General features: G+C 36.0%; 1 protein-coding gene across 7 annotated transcripts in view; it reads left to right on the top strand.

Moving 5' to 3' along the window:
* Nucleotides 1–17,502, top strand: part of FAM221A (family with sequence similarity 221 member A) — a 54,254-nt gene extending 36,752 nt beyond the window's left edge. For 5 of the 7 annotated variants that reach the window (XM_074340864.2, XM_088797695.1, XM_088797694.1 and 2 more), the window contains 6 exons: nt 1,739–1,912; nt 4,712–4,902; nt 6,520–6,726; nt 10,292–10,399; nt 12,779–12,861; nt 16,106–17,010. In XM_074340864.2, the coding sequence (XP_074196965.2) occupies nt 1,815–1,912; nt 4,712–4,902; nt 6,520–6,726; nt 10,292–10,399; nt 12,779–12,861; nt 16,106–16,174 (756 nt within the window). In that variant the 5' untranslated portion in view covers nt 1,739–1,814 and the 3' untranslated portion in view covers nt 16,175–17,010. The other 2 variants (XM_019727726.3, XM_074340863.2) reach the window with 2 other exon arrangements.
* Nucleotides 17,503–20,678: the final 3,176 nt, after the last annotated feature.

Genomic DNA, 20,678 nt, shown 5'->3' with positions numbered 1-20,678 from the left:
GGAACAGGCAGGAAGATACGGAGTTGGGAGTAGGGGGTGGGGAATGTGTTTGTGCACCTGAGAAAAGAGACAATCACAGCTCTGCCTGCTCTGCATAAAGGTGGTCGCCATAGATCACCCAGGGTTGTTCCGGCAAACGGGTTCCCTTGCTGAGTGCACTCCCTCTGACTGTCTCGGTGGTATACTTTCGGGGAACACCTAGGAATGCCTGGTAATTCTGATAACAGAAAAGTGAGAGTGAAAAGCTTGATGGGTTAGGTCTCATCCCGGGTTCAGGTGGGTCCAGGTAATACCAGGAGTCGGTACCCAGGACAGCTTCCACCAGCTCTCACCCGGGGCAGAGCCGGCCTCGCTAGCCTCCAGATCTCCAGGGCTTTTCCCAGGAACCAGGTTGCTGGGCTCCAGTGTTGACTGGTAACTTAGTTATTTAGATGTTTAGATACGTGGATTGTGGGCCTCCTGTTGTAGCCTCTTGCTTGGCCCAGAAATTGTTAGGGCTTGGTGGAAAATTATTTTTGCAAACAAATAACCAGGAGCAATTCCCTGTAAAAGTTAGAGCCTTGGACCATCAGTGTCTGCATCACTTGGGAGTTTAGTAGAAATGTTAAGTGTCAGGACCATTCTAGACCATTAATCTGAATCTGCATTTGAACTCGATCCCTTGAGGTTTGTGTAACTACAATAAAGTTTAGGCTGCACTGGTTTAGAACTTAAATACAAACAATCTCTTTCTTTAAAGACCTGCATTGATCTTAAGGTCTTCCTTTCCATTACTTGTTGGTATATTACTTGGTAGGTATAATAAAGTGAAATGGCCCAAAAGTTGTCTCAGAAGAAAATGCCCTTTGTATTTTCACTATTGTCTACCTAAATTTTTTAAGTAAGGATGGAGGTTGCGATGGTTTCATAGCTTCTGAATTGGTTTTATTTATCTACCTCAGTTAAAGGCTTGAGAGTATGGAAAAAGGTATGGATTACAGAAAAAATTAGGTAGTATTCTGCAAACACTTTTCATGACTTAAAAGGGGGCATTTCCAAGGAGAAATTTTTTCAATTTTGTACAAATTCTTTTAACTGTGCTTCCTTTTCCTCCAGGGAGGCCAACTCCTAATTTCTTAGGAAATTAATAAATAGCGGCTTAATTTTCCCCGTAAAATATTGAGGTCTTATTTCTGGAATTCGGCAACGATGCACTTGATTACTCAGCAACAGATATGAGTTTGAGCTTGTGCAGATCCAAGGGTGTTTGCAGGTCCCACGTTAGTTTAAACTGGCCAGGGTTTGGAATCAGTTGTGGATATCAGTTATGTCTTCTACATTGTTTTTTGTGTTATTTTTTTGGGGGTACAATTTTTCAAGGCAGAAATTGTTAGAATTTTTAGAAGTTTAAGCTCCAGCTTTTCATAAGAAAGAACATGTTTGCTTCAGAATCCTAAGAGAAATTGAAATGAATATGTGGTCATTTTTCAGTGGTAAACCTTGGTCAGTAAAGTCAGATGTTAGGAATTCTTTGACTTTTTTATTAGAATCCTTTTTTATATGGGAATCAAGAGCTTTATTACTATTGTGTAATTTTGCTATTAACATGAACCTATGAGTAAAGTATAAAAAACAAAGCTGATGACTATACAAGTGTAGTTTAATTTTTAACCTGGAAAGTATAGTTTAGTATTTTTACCCTGGAAAATAAATACTCAAGGTTTAAGAGAAATATATATATTTTGTTGTTGTTGTGTAGAATTGTCGGTGAGGACGATGGAGGGAAACTCTTTACTCCTGAAGAATATGAAGAATACAAAAGAAAAGTTTTACCTATGCGCTTACAGAACAGATTATTCGTCAGCTGGCAGTCACCAACTGGAATGGATTGTAAACTTGTGGGTCCAGAGACACTGTGTTTTTGTACACATAGGTAAGATATTTTATTGCTAAGTTTTCTGGTGATTAGAAAATATAAAACTGTAGCATAGAATAGCTTCCTTCTATAAATAACATTACTTGTGATAATTGAGAAACATTTAAAAGGGATTTATATTAGAAATTATCTAAAAAAATTTTTTTGCTATAATTTAAAATTTTCTGTTATATCCTGTTAGAACTCTGTAGTATAGAGTCCATCACCTTCAGTACCTCTTCTCTTGCCATTGGTAAAAAAGATGTGGGTGTCCCTATGGCTTTGCCTTTCACTGAGGCTGAGGAGCAGACTCGACCTCTCCCACCACTGGACAGGGTGGTAGAGGACAGGTTGTCAGACAGCAGAACTGCTTGAGATGACCCACACTGAACAGGTTACCAATCTCCAAATAAAAGCATTTCTCCTCAAATTTACTAATTTCCCTCTATACTTTAAGAAACATCTTGTGTTGCTACATTTCTTTAAACGAACAGAAGTACTCAGCACACAGTCTTTTATTATTAATACAAATGGTCCGTTTATTATTAATACAAATGGTCCGTTTCCGAGCAGAGCACATGGAGCAAAGGAAATACACGAGGCTCGGATCCTTGCTGTGTGTTGCCTGTATCTGCAGTTCGCATGTGGCTGTGTTGATCATGTTCTGCTTTAAATTTTACTATGGTTACAGGTCACAGTTGTAAAGCTCAAAGGACAAAACTGCTTGGTGGAAAACTCGCTGAACCCATTATGTGTTTTTAGGTAACAACTTCAACTTTCTGTTCCAAAGGAACCGTGGACGGAGAACCGCCCTGTTCTGATAGTCTCTGGGGCTCTTTCATGAGAGACTCTTTGTATGGTTGCTGTTTACAGACTTGCAGTTTGCTGAAGGTTGTTAGGCAGTTGCTAGGATGAGTAATGTATATATAGATTGACTTGGAATTTATTTAGCAACCCCAACTGAAAACACTGGAGGAGTGCAGGTGAGGGTTATGTTGATAGCTTTCAGAATTGAAGAGGAGTTCAGTCAATTTCTGTCAGTTTCAGTATTTAGTCCTGTACAAATTTAGTGCCCCGTCTCTTATCTATGTATAATTATACAACCTGGAATTAACCTTAAAAATTGGCCTAACTCAACTTCGATGGAAAAGTTCTTTAGTACAGGCCACTCAGTGAGATCTCTGTCTACACAGTTTTTTTCCCTATAACACAAGTGAAACATGGTTATTATGACAAATGAGGATTATATAGAGAAGTAGAAAGATGACTCACCACCCAAAGCCAGCTGCTGTTAATGTATTTTATTATATTCATGTAATTTTTTCTTTACATAGGTAATTTAGTTGTTAAGTATGTATGCGTATAAATATTAAACCAGTTTTTCATGACAGAATCACAGAAACGTATTTCCGCATTGTTATGTAGTAATCACAAACAAGATTTTTAATACCTGCTTGATGTTCCAGCTAGTCTGGTGGTATTCATTGTGTGTTCCCTAGACCTGTGAGGGTGTCTAGAGGTGTTCCAGGTGGGAGGGCAGCTTAGGGGAAGAGCGGCCTCCATTTCTGGCACTTTCCCTTGCTCTAACCAATTCTGCTTTTATCTATTTTATATATCATGGTTCTATAAAAGATTTTGTTTGAGGAAAGGGTTTCACTGATAAAAAGTTTGAAACATTGTCTAGTAATTTACTTATCCATTCCCTTGTTATTAGTAGTGTGTATGTGTATTTGTAAGTATGTGTGTGTGTATTTGTAAGTATGTGTGTGTGTGCATATATATACATGTGTATATATATGTATATATATATACATATGTATATATATATATACATATATATATGTATATATACATATGTATACATATATATATGTATATATATATACATATATATATGTATATATATATATACATGTATATATATACACATATATAGCTTTCGCTATTGTAAGTACTGTTGCTAAGACTATATGCATAAAGCTCTTTCTATACATGGAATTATTTTCTTAGGTTGTATTTTCAAAAAATGAACTGTCTGGGTTAAAGGATGGATCTATTGAAGTTTCTTGAAACATTAAATGGGATTGGTTCTTTTGTAACACTCTTGGCAGCATTGTGAATTATATATTGTTTTAAAAAAACTTTGGCTCTCTTTGCTAAGTGAAAAATGGTATCTCATTGTTTTTTTAACTTCTATTACCTACATTAATGTTGAGAATAATAATTTAATATTATTTTACTCAGTATCATCTTTTGAGAAGGAAGCGAATAGCCTATTTAAGACAATTATTTAATGTTTTAACAAAGAGCTTTGGCTTTTAAAAATGTTGATAATTTATTTTGAAGTTAAAAATTAAAAAATAAGTTAAAATAAGTTACATCAATGTATGTTTATTGAACTTATTTCAATTTTAAATAGCAAACCTGTAAAAATAAATGTAAGTAATGCACATTGATAAAAAGAATTTTTGTAAATAACTTTTTTCATACTCTTAAGTTATGCTTCCATATTAAAGAATCTACAGTGGTAAGTATTTTAAGGGAATTAAATGCTATTTCTTTGTATATTATTGTGAAAGTTCTTCTGTATATAAATAACTATACATAACTAAAAATAATCTACAAGTGATTTTCTCTGACCATAGCAACACAGCTGGCAGAAATACTGCAAGTAGGGGAGTTTATTTTCACCTTACTAACAAGAACAATGAAACCCAAATAAAAAAGAATCATTTTGCACTTAACAGAATAGAAATTGTAATTTCTGGCAATTCTGCATTGTGTTTCTATTTCTCCTTCTCCCCTTTTATGTTTTAGGTATAAACAACATCAAACAGACTTTGAAACGGTTCCACAGCAGCGCCCCATTCGTCTGCCTTGTCGAGTGACCGGCTGCCAGTGCAGGGCTTACCTATTTGTCCCTTTGAATGGGGCACAGCCCATTCGCTGCAGGTGCAAGCACTTTGCAGATCAACACAGTGCTGCACCTGGCTTTACGTGCAATGCCTGTGAGTTGCATTATTATAAACACACCAACAGAATGGTTTTATTTCTTTATTGAATAGTTAAGGTGTCTTTGTGCCAGTTTTATTCAGCTACAGAGTCAATAGGAAACAACAAAGAAAAATTTGATGGATAGCTACTCTAAAATTTTATTTTTGTGGAAAAACTCCGAGTTATTTGTTTCCTTTGCAATCGTAAACCCTGATCTCATGTAATTCAAATAAGTCAAATAATAGTAATAGATGTTAAGGAATCACGAAACATGATTGGATTCAAATTTTTCAATAGTGGGAGTTTTATCAACTAAATTCTATTTATAGGTTTATAAAAGGATTTTGTAAGTTGAGAAAAATTTTATGATTTGCTGGTGGATTATTATGTTATTGCCTAAAACATAGGCTGATGGGAAAAGCAAAACGTAACATGATAATTTTAACACTTTATATGCAACAGCTCTCTTACATCAGTACCTATACCCAAATTGCAGCTCCCATCCCATGTGCCCTTTCACTGGATCATCCTTTAAAAAAACCCTTTGAAATAAGTAGGATATTAGGCCAGTATTTTTTTTCAGGAGATAGTATTTCACTTATTTTTGTAATAGTTTGAATTGAAATCTCATGATGAAATATAAAACATTTTTAATAGCAGTGGCAGGAATAAATGTGTTTCATTGGCTAAGTATGAATATACTTGGAAAAAGCTTATATACCTTGGTTCCCGTACACATTTGTCAGAAGTATGAAGGTGTAAAGATTTTGTTAATGGCATAGTCTGGCCTCCATTTCAATAGGGCTTGTTTTTTTTATATGTAATAATTTTATTAAGATATAATTCACATACCATTCAACTCACCCATTTCAAGGTTACAATTTAATGGTTTTTAATATATTCACAGGGTTGTGCAACCATCATCATCACAATAAATTTTAGAATACTTCCGTCATCCCCAAAAGAAGCTCCATACCCATTAGCAGTTGTTCCTTATTCCTCCCTCCCCCCAGTCCTAGGTGACCAATAATTTACTTCCTATCTCTATCGATTTGCCCATTCCAGACATTTCATATAAAGGGACTCATAGAATGTGTGGTCTTTTGTGCCTGACTTCTTTCACTTAGCATAATGTTTTTTGAATTAATTGATGCTGTGCATGTGTCAGTACTTCATTCCTTTTTAAAACAGTATTCCGTTGCATCCTTTCTATATCTGTGGGTTGACCTTCCAATATGGCTTCTATGGGGCATTTATCCTTAGGGAGGTTTCATCTCTTCACCTTGTCCGGGCCACTGGGCTGTCCTCACCATACCTGCTTTTAACTAAGTATTCGAGGAGAGGACTGCATTTCCTGGCTCTTCAGTGTTTAGCCCAATTTCTTTTAGTCCTAGTTGGTTTTTCCAACATTGTTTTTGTGTTACATACTCCTTTACCACTTTAGTGTCTTTTAGACATGAGAACAGTGGCTGGGAGGGAGTTCACAGGCTGGAGGTAAGAGTGACAGGAGCCAGAGGACAGTGTAGAAGGAACCTAGAGTCAGGTGATTTTGACCAAGCTGAGCATTTTTAGGGCAGACAGCTCAGTACCTACATTTAAAAACATTTAACTTGCTTTACATCTTGACTCAGGTTCGAAGTGTTCAGGATTCCATAGCTGCTTCACTTGTGCTTGTGGTCAGCCTGCATATGCCCATGACACAGTAGTGGAGACTAAGCAAGAAAGACTGGCTCGAGGAAAACCAGTGGGGCGGGATGTTCCTTATGCAGCGATGGGAGGACTGACTGGCTTCAGCTCACTGGCAGAAGGCTACATGCGGTTAGATGACAGTGGAATTGGTAAGTGACGTGGGCTTTTCATGTTGTTTGTGTGTGTGCTAACAATAGTGAAGCCTTCTATTTGTTTAACCCTTTATATTCTTCATGTTTTTTTCCCCCAGAAAACATTTTCTCATTTGATTTTTATCTTTTAAAAAAGGTTTTATTGCCACTATACAGTAGATGGTAATTACAGAAAATTTAGAAAACGTAAAGGATCACTCGTATCCTAGTTCTTGTATCCAAATCCCAACCCACAGCCCTATTGTTTGTGATAGCTGAATACTATTTCCTTTATTTGATATGATGTAGTTTACCTAACGATTACCCTATTATATGCAATTTTTGCCATTTTAACCATTTTGGAAACAAAGGCTTATATTCATGTGTGAATATGCATATGTGTATAACCACTTATATAATCACATCTATATTACATGCGCACATGCATGTATGTCTATGTATGTAATACATATATTTGCTTGTATACATACAAGTTTTAAGTAATATAGGGAAAAGTTCAATTGGATATATCACCAACTGTTGCAGGTAACTGGATTCTTCTGAGTTGAGTGGAACTGGGGAGAAGAATATGGTTTCTATCTACTTTAAATACTTTTGTGTGTAGATTTTTTTTTTAAACAAGCATGTATTCTAATTTTTTATTACAAAATTTACATAAATATAAATGAATGTTTTCTTATTATAAAAGATTCAAAAAATAGAAATAAAGTAAAAGGCCCCCTTGAACACTTGTCTTTACCCCAGATTCTTTCCCACAGGGTAATTTGCTGTCATCAATTGACATGAGTTTTTAACACACATTTTTATAGTTTACTTCTTTTTAACTTAGAAAATTTTGAAGGTCTATATGTTAGGACACAGAAGTCTACTTAATTCTTTTTAACTGCTGCATAGAATTCCATATTATAGATATATGTTTATGTAAACCATTTCCTTGTTTGTGGCTTTTAGATTGTTTCCATTTTATTTTGTGTTTACAAACCTGCCAAAAAAAAAAATCCTTGAACTTGCTTCCTTGTATACCATGTGAATGTGACTCTAAGGTAGATACAGAGAAGTAGAATTGTTGGGTTGAAGTGTGTGCACATGTGAAATTATAATACATTCTGTCAAATTACCCTCCAAACATGCTTACTTGTTTGCAGTTCCTCTCGTGATATTATTTCCTCACATTTATGCTGGTCATTGATATTAATTATTTGCCAGTCTGATGTGTGAAAATGTTATTGTCTCAGTGTGATTTCTCTGGTTATTAGTGAGATGAGACTCTTCTCGTATTTATTGGCCATTTTACTTTCTGTTAGTTGTCTGTTCATATACTTTGCCCATTTTCATATTTTTATCTTTTCTCATTGATTTATAGAAAGTCTTCTTATAGATTCTATATACTAATCCTTTGTTATTTTCTTTGGCAGATATTTCTTTCCAATCTGTCATTTGTCTTTTAGTCTTTTTTTTTTTTTTTTGAGGCAGGCTTTCCCTGCTCCAATTTTATAAGTATGTTCTCTTTCATTTTACTTTAATATTTAATTTTTTTGTTTTTATGTTGAGCTTTTTCATGCCTCTGGAATTTATTTTTTGTGCAAGTGTGAGGTGTGTGTAACTTCAGTTTTTGTTCAAATTGATGGCAAATTTCCCAAATAATTTGAAACTTTTACCTTTATCATATTCTATCAGATTTTGTTCCTATTTAGTCTGCCTCTTTATTGTCTATTTCTGTGCAACTGCCATATTGTTTTCATTACTACAGCTTTATAATAAATTAATATTTATGACTTCATTTTATTCAGGATTTTTCTGACTAATTCTTACCTTTTAATTTTTTCAGAATTTTGGCATCATTTTTTGAAAACATTCTATTATTACAAAAGCACTGTAATGTATAGATTAATGTAGGAAGAATTGATGTTTCAGAATATTAAGTCGCCTGATTTGTCTTCTGTGTAGCTAAGTGGAATGCAGTTAACTTCATAAAAGTCCCACACAATTCTTAATTTTATTTCTAGGTATTTCCTCATTTTTTAATACCTAGCATATATGGGTTTTCCCCCTTCCTTTGTTTTCTAGCTGATTATTGTTTGTTTATGAAAAAGCAAATGTTTTATGCTGCTTTTGTTACCAGTCATTATTACTCTACTTAATCTTAGAGTTTTAAATAAACATTTAGTTGATTTTGTAAATGATGTTTTTGCCTCTTCCTTTTCAATAGTTGATTCTTCCTTCTTACTCTTAACTAAACAAAATGGCTGTTACTTTCAGATCAATGCTAAGTAATAGTGGTAGTAGATGGCATCTTTGCCTTTTTGTGTCTTCTAGTGTTTTATCACTTAATCATCTTTATAATATAAGGAAAGAAAATCTGTCTGTCCTGGCCCCTGAGGGAAGGGGAGGTGAAGGAAGGTGAGAGTGAGGAGAGGAAGCATAAGATATTTTTATCTTGATTTCAGATGTAGGGGAGCCTGGGGAAGAGGGACTTCTGCTCCGTTAGCCATGTAGAATCCTGGACAGAGATAACTGCTGACACTGGCTTCCTTTACAAAGTGGAAGGAGTCCAATAATGCCCAGCTCTTAACTGAGCTGTGAGGCAGTGGGCCTGCTACGGCATCTGTTATAGCAAGGGGCAAGGGAAGGGTGACCCAGAGCAGAATTAGAGGTGGGTCTCCTGAGCCCTGGAGGATTCAGTGAAGAAGTGACAGGCATTGAGGGGCCTGTGCTTCTATGAGAGCAAGTGTGAGGCTACCAGGCCCTACCAAGCTGAAACACTAAATTACAACTTAGGCCAGCCTTGAGCATTTGAGATCTGGAGTGCACGCAGCAACCAGAGGACAGCACATGGGCTTGACTGGACCTGAGCCTCCCACAAGCCACATGAGAGAGCAGCTGGGGAAGGAGTGGGTGGGAATCTAAAAGACTGAGCAATTGCCCCACACTATTTACATTATAAGAAAGGACTAACTTTAAAACCAAATAGGTTTAAAAGTTTATTTTCTTTCCCTCTACCCACGGGATGGAGAGAGGGATGTGGGGAAGGTGGTGGTTTTGAAGAAGATGGAGCACTAATCAATTTTCTCTGTAGCTTCCTTCTTTTTGGTCTAAAAGTTAATGTATTTAGCAGTTGGTCTGTAGTTTATGGTTTGGGGATGTTTCCTCGTTTCATTGAAAAGGTTTTCTTTAGTTTTTATGTTTTGTTTTTAGATGGTTTTCCAGTGAGGAATAGAGTAAAAATATTCTGCCCTCTTCAACTAGAGGTTCTTTATCACGAATGACTTCCTTTTGATAGTGTTTTGTAACTATGTTAAGGTTCTATACTTCCTTTCTGACGTTTACGTTTGTGCATAATTTTTTTTTGTGTGTGAAAAATGTCTCTGAGCAATACAAAAATACTTTTACCCATTTGCCTTTACTTTCTATGGCAGGTAAGAATTAAATCCAACTTTCCTTTTTATAGAAAGGTTTATTCCTAATGATTCTGCTGAGGTTCTGATTTATTTCACATTTGAAATAACATCTTTGTATCCTAACAAATATAGATTTAATTTTCATTCTTTATGTATTTTATCAGGTGCACCTTCAGCTGAATTTTTAGACTCTCCAGTTACGGCCACGGACCACCCATTTTTAAAAGCATTTCAAGCATCATCTAGTTCTTCTCCAGAAACACTAACAGATGGTAATGAAATTAAATTGAGAAGTATTTTCAGATATAGAAAATAAGAATATAGATTGCTAATTTTCTAGATACTTTTCTTTTTCTCCAGTATTGTCACAATTTGATTATTTATTTATTTATTAAAGTTTATTGGGGTGACAGTTGTTAGTAAAGTTTCGTAGGTCTCAGGTGTACAATTCTGTAATATATCATCTGTATATCACATGGTGTTTTCAGTACCAGCAGTCAGTTCTCCTTCCATCATTTGATTATCATTTTATTTTTGTATTGACCAGGCACTGAGAAAAAGCAAAAAACTTCATTTTTTTTTAATTGGGAAAAATTGCTACATCTGAGAAATATGAGGATTCCGATACACAGTACTTTCAAGTTTTAAAACTTTATTCTGGTACGTGTTATTGCTTTGATGTCTGAATAAGAGAGCCCTCTAGTGGACTAATTGCCTTGATCCTTTAGGCACTCCTAAACAGGATGTAATCCAGTGATAATTATAGGTTAGCAAAGTTTTATCATTTATAAATTACATTAAAAATGAATTCATTTTTAAGCAGTAATGTTCTGTTTCCTTTATGGAAAGCAAGAATAAAAACATTGAAGAAGGAATTTGTTTTATTAGGTATTTAGTATTAAAAAATATTTTAAAATGAGATTTTTCTTTCTTTATATTTTCATACAACTTTTTCATGTACGCAGACTTTCTCCACAAGAGATTTTAAGGCTGATGCTTACAAAAGCAACATACAATGAAGTAATGATAAAACAGAGATAGAAAATCAAAACCAAGTAAAAGGACACAATTGTGTCAACTTTTAAGGTTGATGTAATTGCTGCGTTAAGCTTCAGTTTTGACTGAATATAGTGGCTGCCAAAGCACAAAGGAAGGTGCCATCAGTTAAATACTTTTCATAATTAGAAAGGAGGAAACATGAGTTCCTTAATGCTAATGAAAGTTACACCAATGCTGGATTTTAAAGATGTCTGTATAGAGACCCTCAGTGATGCATGGCCCAAAGTCCTTAGAAACTTTTTTTTCAGCAAATACAGCAGATGATTGCTCATTTCTAATAGTCACCTTTGAGAAAAGTGGTAATATACCATTTCACCAGATAAATGGTTATACACCATTAAAATGCAACTCAATGAAGGTGATTCTGCCAGAGACTTAGCTCAGATGGTCCAACATGATCCAGGGAAAGTTTTCAGATGAATGAATAGACAGCACATATTCTATGCAATTTTTCTTATTTTTCTCAACGAGGCTTTTTCTGTTAGATAGTTGACAGAATGTGGTTATATACTCTGTGATGATTGTCTGGAGTTATGTGATTTTTGTGTTGCTGTTTGAGAGTGGATTCGTGTGCTTTGAAAACTAGAACAGGTGTTCAGGTTGATACTCTATTTTGGATATGAAGGGACCCAACCAAGACATTCATCTCAAATGACGGTGGACTTTTCCATGAAACTGGGCTCTTGGTATACCTACAAAGAAAACCAGATTTTCCTTCTGAAGCAATTTAAAATTTCTTCTGGCACATAAACTAGTGCTTGATTAGTTTGAAAAAGTAAGTACCATGGAAAATGGTTAAAATTATTTTAGTTTTGAAAAATTTCAAAACAGGTATTATCATCACTTACGGTTCCCTTCACAAACTGTCTTAATCTGTTTGGGTGGCTACGATAAAATTACCATAACCTGGGTGGCTTATAAACAGCAGAAATTTATTTTTCACAGTTTGGGAGGCGGAGAAATCCAAGATCAAGGCCAGCATGGTTGTGTTCTGGCGAAGGTCTTCCTCCCGCTTCATAGCCCGCGCTATCTTGTTGTATCTTCACATTGTGGAAGGGTCGAGAGGTCTCTGTGGGGTCTCATTTATAAGAGCATTGATCCCATTCATGATGGTTCCAGCCTCATGACCTAATCACCTCCCAAAGACCCCGCCTCCTAAGACCATCACATTGGGCATTAGGATTTCAGCATATGTATTTTTTGGGGGGACACAAACATTCAGACCACAGCACTTCTATAATACTAATGTTCATTATCTGTTACAGTGTTACATGAATTTTTAGTTTAGCTATAACATGTAAATCATAGTTGAACCAAGCTAAATGTGCTCTTATATGAAATAGCTATATGATATTATTTGATATGAACCGGTTGAATACTTGGAGAATGTTTGCCAGTGAAAATTACTTTTGTCTTACGATGCTCTGCTTTCTAAAAAAAAATTAGGTAGCATGATCAATTCTCCATGGAGATCATTTCTGGTTTTAAAAAATATCACTGGATAGGAGGAATGCTTTCTTTCTGTTTTTTTTGTTTCAGGAGAATTTATAATTATAGAAATATGTCACTTAGAATTTTTTTTTTCTTATTAGTAGGTACAAGTAGTCAAGTTTCTTCCTTAAAGAGACCTGAAGAGGACGATATGTCTTTCTTTGAAAGACGATACCAGGAAAGGGTAAGTCTGTTGGGAAATCTGCTTATATTAAGCATTTACTTGTAACAAAGACACTATTGAATGATTATATATTGATTGTGGATTGTCATTAAAAATAAGTTATAAAGTCTTTACTTAGAGCTAGTGTTAGGCCGTGAGGCTTATTTAGAACAATTCAAAGAGAAACAGGACTAATGAATAATATATATAACACACTGGTTAATTTATGGAGGTCATTAAGATCAATTAAATATATAATGCAAATAAAATTGTCAATAATACCAATCAACCATCAGCAGATTTGTAAGTTACATGTAGCTTGAATTTATAACATATAGTTCTTCTAGGTATATCCAGACTCAAGTTAAAATTACCTAATAGTCTTTAAGAAACAGAACACTAAACATAAATGTATTTTAACAAATTCCAGGGCTCAGCAATTACACTATTGATGTATTCCCAGATTTCAGTAATGATAATTTTCATCAGTTCTCCACCGCACTGTAAACTCCTTAGGGATAAGTGTAGTATTTTAGTCCTCTTTGTGTTTTTACAAGAGCTAAGTACAGTGCCTTGTACATAATACGTTTTCAATAGATGTTTACGGAAAATTGAAAAAAAATAAATGGATGTAATATTTGCTTTCATACATGTCATCTATTTACACATTTGATATGTTTTCATGGTGGTGTTCATATGAGAGCTTTGTTTTGTTTTTGTTTATACCCAGGTGAAAGGATGTTAGCTTAGTGAGGTATAGAGGATGGCACATTCCCCAAAGTGCTTTCCTTAGGATTATTTTATGGTTGCTTTGTGGGCATTTATTATCTCTCCAATTAGGTATAAGTGCCATGACAGAAAAAACTCTTGCCACTTTTTGTTGTACCCTCCATAACTCTTAGACAAGAGCTTGTTGAGTGATTGAAGGTATGGAAACCATTAAATAAATTCACCATCCAAGAGTAGAAGAAATGAGTAGGGGACAGAGAGAATGGCTTGGTTTTCTTGATGAAGAATTTTGAAGTAGAGGGGAGAATCCTCATATGGTTTAAGGCAGAGCTAGAAAACAACTTTATGCAGTGATGGAAGTGTTCTGTATCTGTAGCAATCATAAGTCTAAATTTAAATAAACTAAAATTTAAAATTTATTTCCTCAGTCACACTAGCCACATTTCAAGGGCTCAGTAGTCATATGTAGCTAGTGACTACCTTATTGGACAGTGCGGAAAGTTTTTTGGAAAGCACTGGTCTAAGGGAAAGAGCTGGTAATAGGATCTCAGGGAGGGAGATGAAATGGTTAAAGTGAGAAAAGAAAAGGCTATTTTTCCATCATCATCAAAGGGTAGACTTTTAATCAAATCAGTCTGTTCTTGAAACACTCGTTCACAGCTGAATTTTAGTTTTTCCTCACAGACTTATGAGGCACAGGGTTCTAGAGGGCCTTTCTTCCCCCTTCCAGAAGCCCAGGTGGTGTTGACTGCCTTGAAAACATGCCAGTGGTATTTGCTTGTGGGAAGATAATGGGAGGAGTGCTTATCTGTGAATGTTCTGAGGATATACCTGGCCCACACAGACTGCTTATTATAAACAGACCTGGAGTTTATGGATTTATGAGATACGGTTTATAAACTCTCTAGCCTGTATGATTAATGGAGTACAAAAACTAAGGAGCTTAAACCTACACAACTTCTGAGCTGACACGTACACCATTGTTAGTACTCTTACTCCAAAAAAACCAAGACATGCACCATTGAGGGAAAAGGGACACTTAGGAAACTGAATCTGATGGGTTCAGAGCCCCTTTACAAAGCAACGTTACGTTTGTACAGACATCCCTGGAGATACTGTGGGCTGAGTTCCAAACCACCACAAGAAAGCAAGTATCACAGTAAAAGGAGTACTAGTCTTTTTCTGGTGGAAGGTCTTGCCTTCAGTTTGTAAAAAATGCAGCACCTCTGAAGTGCAATAAAGAGAAGAACAATAAATAAGGTATACCTACAATAAATGAGTAAACACTTTCTTGATTTTTGTTTGTTAAGCATTTTTGGTCTTTTTTGATGTTACTATAAATCTAACACGTGGCCCTAAATGAGAGGGACAAGGGGACTAGCATTTGTTGAGTGCTTATTACGTAAGTACCTTTAGTTTTATATAGTATATGAACTTATTTACACCTTGAGGAGAACCATGAGAAGTGCCTATTACTGTGACAACGAGAAAACTGTTGGTTAAGTAACTTGCCTCAAATAGTTAATAAATGGTAGAGGTAGGATTCAAATACTCTTCTGACTCCAAAGCGTATACTGTTTACCTTAGAATAGGGTGTTCTTTGGGGGTCCTTCAGATGACCTGTTGAGTGATACAGTGTGCAAGAGTGATATGAGTGTATGATTTCTGAATGAGGTTCCCAACCATCTCAAAGAGCAGAGAGAGGGGAAAAATAGGGAAGAGACAGGTGAGATTCATCCAATTCTATTTTTGGGAAGTTATTTGTAATTTGATGAGATTTGGTAGAGTGGTCTTACCAGGTCCCTTCTGGTTTCTTAATATTATTCCTATCACCTGAGAAGGTAGAAGGCCTTACCTCCATCTACCATGCCCAGTATTTTCTCTTACAGGGGTAAGGCAGTCGTGCTGCCTCTGGGAATTGGTATGTGTGACTGTGTGTGGTAGTGATCAGATGGGGTGTGTGTTCTCTGGGGTCATTCTTCCCATGGAAAGGGTTTATATGTTTGTAAAAGATCAGAAGGCTGCTATTTAAGGTACGAGTGTGCAAGCTTCTTCTCTGCTTCAGTTGCAGTGGAGAAAGACAACTTCTAGGAAAGTAACTGTAGAAATGTAGAAACCAGAATTATTGGAAACTATCCTTAAAGCAGTCCATGTTCCAGAGATAATCCAGCTGGATTAGGTATATTCTGTAACCTTATAAGGAATGTGCTTAGGCTGGATAGAAGGTTAGGTATTTCAGGTAAAAAAAAAAAAGTGGCAATTAAAATTAATTTATTCATTTTCTCCAAAGCAATAGTCATTATGTTATTTTTATTAAAATGCTTGTGTAAAGTTGAAATCAAACCATATTTGAAAAATGTAATTAGTCCCTTCAACTATCAGATTTTGGCTTTAATACTTAGCAGCTTAATAACTACTAAATAACTGTGTGAAATGGCTGTAATAAATAAAACATGAATACAAATGAGATATGTGCAATCTTTTTTTTCTTGATGTTTTATGAATTATTATATCAACACATATTTTAAATTTATAGATAAAAAAGGAGAAGGCTGATAAGCATAAAGGAAAAGCACCATTGCCACCAAATATAAAACCTTCATGAAGACTATTTGGGAAATTAAAACCATCATCCAAATATTTCTTTTTTGTGTTTATTTAAATATAATAATATAGTTTATTTTCGATTCTCAAATTACTTTTAGTGTATAAAAATGTGTTTTTGAATGTTTCCTTAATTTACTTACATAAATAAAAATACCTTATATTACTTTTGTAAAAATTCATGATTTACTATTTTGTGTATACTTTTTTGTCTCTCCTAACAAATGAGGTTATTTTCATATTAGTCAAAACCTGAAAGAAAGTGCAGTAGATATTTTAGTCTGTGATAATTTAACTTTCCAAGCTATTTGAAAAATTAAAGATGTTATTGAGGTTTTTGAACAAATATATAAGGACCACTGTTTTATTCAAAATAGTAAGTTAAAATCCTTAATTTTTTATTTTTTAAACTTTGTAACATTGATTTTTGTTTTTAAATAAAAAATATTTCAAAATTATCCAATCATTTTGCAGCAGTAGCTACTGATTTTTAAGTTGTTTTGTTAACTATGCACTGCATATAACTCGACTGACTTCTTGACTTCTTGTGTGCCGCTTCCAATCCTCTTGGCCGCACCTTTTACTCATATTGCTGTGAAACACTTCCAAGTAGGCTTTTGACAGCTTCATGTGGAAGCCATTTGATGGCACTTTGTCTTGGGACCATGTCTGACACTCCTGCTTTCTTCTCCAGGGATCCTCTGACACTGTGGTTTGGGATGCCCCCCTGAAAACCCTCTGCATTATACATGTATAATGACCTTGGGACCATCCTTCACTAATGGGAGGTGTAAGCCAATAGATAAATGCTCTCCCTTCTGTCTGCTTGGAAGACAATTCTGAGATGACTTCCATAAACTTCCTCAGAAAATCTTATGGAATTGAATACTAGTCACCCATAATAATGGCCAACTCCACAATACATCCTTATTTTAGCTTAATCTTTTTCTCTTTTCTACTTCCTGGTCCCTCCCTTTGGTTCTGTGGAGGAGAGACTGTTCTGTGATATGACTGCTACTGGACCCACAAGCTGGACCTGGGCCAGAGCAAAGATTGCTTCCTGGAAACCCTCTCAGAGACTATCTGATCAAAATTGATATTTTCCTTTTGACATAAAGCAGTACCTCTCCCCTGTGTCCCAGATCATGCTGGTTCCTGGAACATCCTCCATGCCACTTGGCTTGTACCAGTACCCACCTCTATCCCACCCCGTTTTATATCATTCTTTGGCACCTGCCTAGTGGCATGTATGATATCCACTTTGTCTTGCAGCTTCCCAAGACACACCTCGTATGTAAGTTTCCCTTAATAAAATGTTAATTGCCAGAATGGAGTGGACTCTTTCTTTGATCTTTCCCCGCCTTCCGTTTATAGAGGTAGATTTTCAGTCTTGGGGCTTCTCCCTGGGTCTGTGTGTATGAATAGATTCCCTAAGATCACTTCCCAAATAAATTACCTGTATGTAAACATTTGTTTTAGGCTTTGCTTTTGGGTGGGGCGTAAACCCAGGCTAATGGGTACCAGGAACATACTTAGAAAGCAAACCTTCAGGATGGGATTCTGTGACTGGATCATTCACTGGACAGATGATAACAAAGACTCCACAGGTGGTGTTGAGGGGATAGTGATAACTCCTGGCATGTAGATGCATCACAGTTACTGTAGTGGATTTGGGTGAAGTGCAGGTGGAAGGTGAAGTGTTAGGTTATACAGTAGCTATGGCACTACAGTGGAATGGGGATAATGGAAATTATAAAGATGGAGGTGTTGGTTAGCTATTGTTAATTGCTTTAGAATCCTTGAAAAAAGAAAATGACAGGTTCATATTAGCTACTTAAGTCAAGGCATGCTGTGCAAGCCTGAGTGCCTCAGTATCACCCTTTAAGGAAAGTCTCATCTGCAAATGTAGGCCATCTGCACTGACCATTGGCCAAAATCTATTAGGTTGGTGCAAAAGCAATAGCAGTTTAAAAGGTTAAAAATAATTGCAAAAACAGCAATTACTTTTGCACCAACCTAATAATAGTAAAATGGCAAGGCTGTAAAGGAAATAATGCACAGTGTCGATCATCTCCTCCAACAAAGTCAGCATGCTGAAGATAAGATTGGAACCCTGAATCAAGGGATGGGGACATTTGTGTTGGTGAACCTGAAATTGAACCTTCAGGTTTTCTTGAACCTTTGAGCTGGCAGAAGCAGCCTCTTCCATTTTGCTAGAGGAGAGCAGCCTGCATTTGCCTGGAGATCCTACAAAGACTTTATCTGAGGCGCTTGCATTGTAAGATGACACTTGTCCTCCTCAATACCCATGTCTGCCACCTCTCATTGACTTCAAACTGGTAACTAGGATCAGATCTTAGCATATCCTAAGTGGGGAAATAGTCCTTCTTGTAGGAGCGTAGGTTACAATCTGAATGAATTGTGGGTTCTGGTTAAAATGTATTGGCAGGAAATATGTCTAGGGCAGATCTGGGGGGTGTTGGATCAGGGCGTAGAATATAAGGCTTGATAGGAGAGCGTGACATGGATATTCATTCCTATGTAAAAAAAATAAACTTTGATTCATGCTTTCTATCTTATACAAAAGTCAGCTGAAAAAGGATTTTAAATATAAATGTAATGTCTAAACATGTAAAACTTCTAGAAGAAAATATAGGAGAAAACTTTTGTGGTCTGGGTTACCCAGAGACTTCTTAGATACAACACAAAACTATGGACCATAAATGACAAAACTGATAAATTGGACTTCATGAAAATCAAGAACTCCTGCTCTTTGAAATACCTTTTTTTAGGGAATGAAAAGACAAACCACAAACTGGGAGCAAATATTTGCAAATCTGGAGTTGTACCCACAGTATATAAAGAACTGCAAAACTCAATAAGAAAACAATTCAACAGAAAAATGGGAAAAAATCTGAACAGAGACTTCACCTAAGAAGTTATATGGATAGAAAATAAATGCAAAAAGATGCTTCCTCAACATTTTGTCAATAGAGAAATGCGATTAAAACCATAAGGAGATAAGCACTACACATAAATGTCTAAAGTTAATAACAGTGACGACATAAAATGATGGGTGAGGATACAGAGCAACTAGAACTCTTAAACACTGCTGGTGGGAATATAAAATCGTAAAACTACTTTCTAAAACAGTCCAGCAGTTTCTTAAAAAGTTAAACACACAACTATACGACCCAACCGTTCGACTCCTAGGTATTAACCCATGAGAAGTGAACACATGTGCCCATACGAAGATTTGCACCTGATTGTTCATAGCAGTTGTATTTGAAACAATCCAAATGTCTATCAAAAGGTAGATAAATTGTTATATTATGCAATGAAGAGCAACAAACTGTTGATACATAAGGCAAAATAAATCTTAAAATAATTATGCTGAATGAAAGAAACCAGACAAAATGTACATACTGTATGATTTCATTAATATCAAATTCTAGAAAATGCAAACAGGTATGGTGGCAGAAAGCAGTGTCTATCAGTTTGGGGAGCTGGACGAGCCAAGCATTATAAAGGCATATAAGGAAACTTTTTTTGGGGGGGGGGGTTCAAGGAAATGATTATCTTTTTTTTAAATGAAAGTTTATTGGGGTGACAATTGTTAGTAAAGTTACATAGGTTTCAAGTGTACAATACTGTATTACATCATGTATAGATCATGTGTGTTCACCACCCAGAGTCAGTTCTCCTTCCATCACTATATATTTGATCCTTTTTACCCTCATCTACCACCCTCCATCCCCCTTACCCTCTGGCAACCACTAAACTATTGTCTGTGTCTTTTGAGTTTTTGTTTCTTCATTTGTCTTGTTCCTTTGTTGTTTTCAATGAGTGTTACCTTGATGGTGAGGGTGATTTCAACAGGGTATACATATTTGCTCTTATCAAATCGTGCACCTTTAATACATGCAGTTTATTAATTATACCTCAATCAAGGTGTTAAATTAGTGGAGATAGTTTTAACTGTTGTGCAAGGTTTGTTACAAATTGTATTATCTGCATATAACCGGACACCTAAGCTAGTTCTCCCCTCCTCTCCCCCCAAATTATGAAAAATTCTGCCACAGATTAGAGACATGGATGCTAAAGCTGGGCTGAGAAATGCTTCTAAAGCTACCAATCTGAAAACCACATTTTCATTTACCAAAGTTATGTCCTCTTTCCATCTGGTAAAAAGAATGTTGGGATTCTTCTAATTTGGCTGTTTTAAAATTTAAATCAGCGTGAACAAATTAGAAAGACCCCGAACTCCATGCCACTACCGTACGTCATTCTTCAAGGCCTCGTGAAAAAGTGAAAAACCTGCCTTCAACCCGCAGGTGTGGAAGGGGGGGGTGTTACGTGTTACCCCCGCCCATAACCCCCCACTCGCAACCTCTGTGTGCTGCTTTCTGCCCCGCCCAGTGCACCCAGCAGCAGGCAGGTCCCAAGCCTCAGGCAGGCCCCGGGCCTCAAGCCTCGGCTGCTTCGTGATCAAGCCAGTGGCTCTC

This window comes from Rhinolophus sinicus, chromosome 4, assembly GCF_057876585.1.
Source record: "Rhinolophus sinicus isolate RSI-liver-muscle chromosome 4, RSI-T2T, whole genome shotgun sequence".
In the NCBI taxonomy this organism is placed as follows: Eukaryota; Metazoa; Chordata; class Mammalia; order Chiroptera; family Rhinolophidae; genus Rhinolophus; species Rhinolophus sinicus.
Note: the sequence above shows the minus strand (reverse complement) of the source record. Positions and strands in the feature narration are given on the sequence as shown.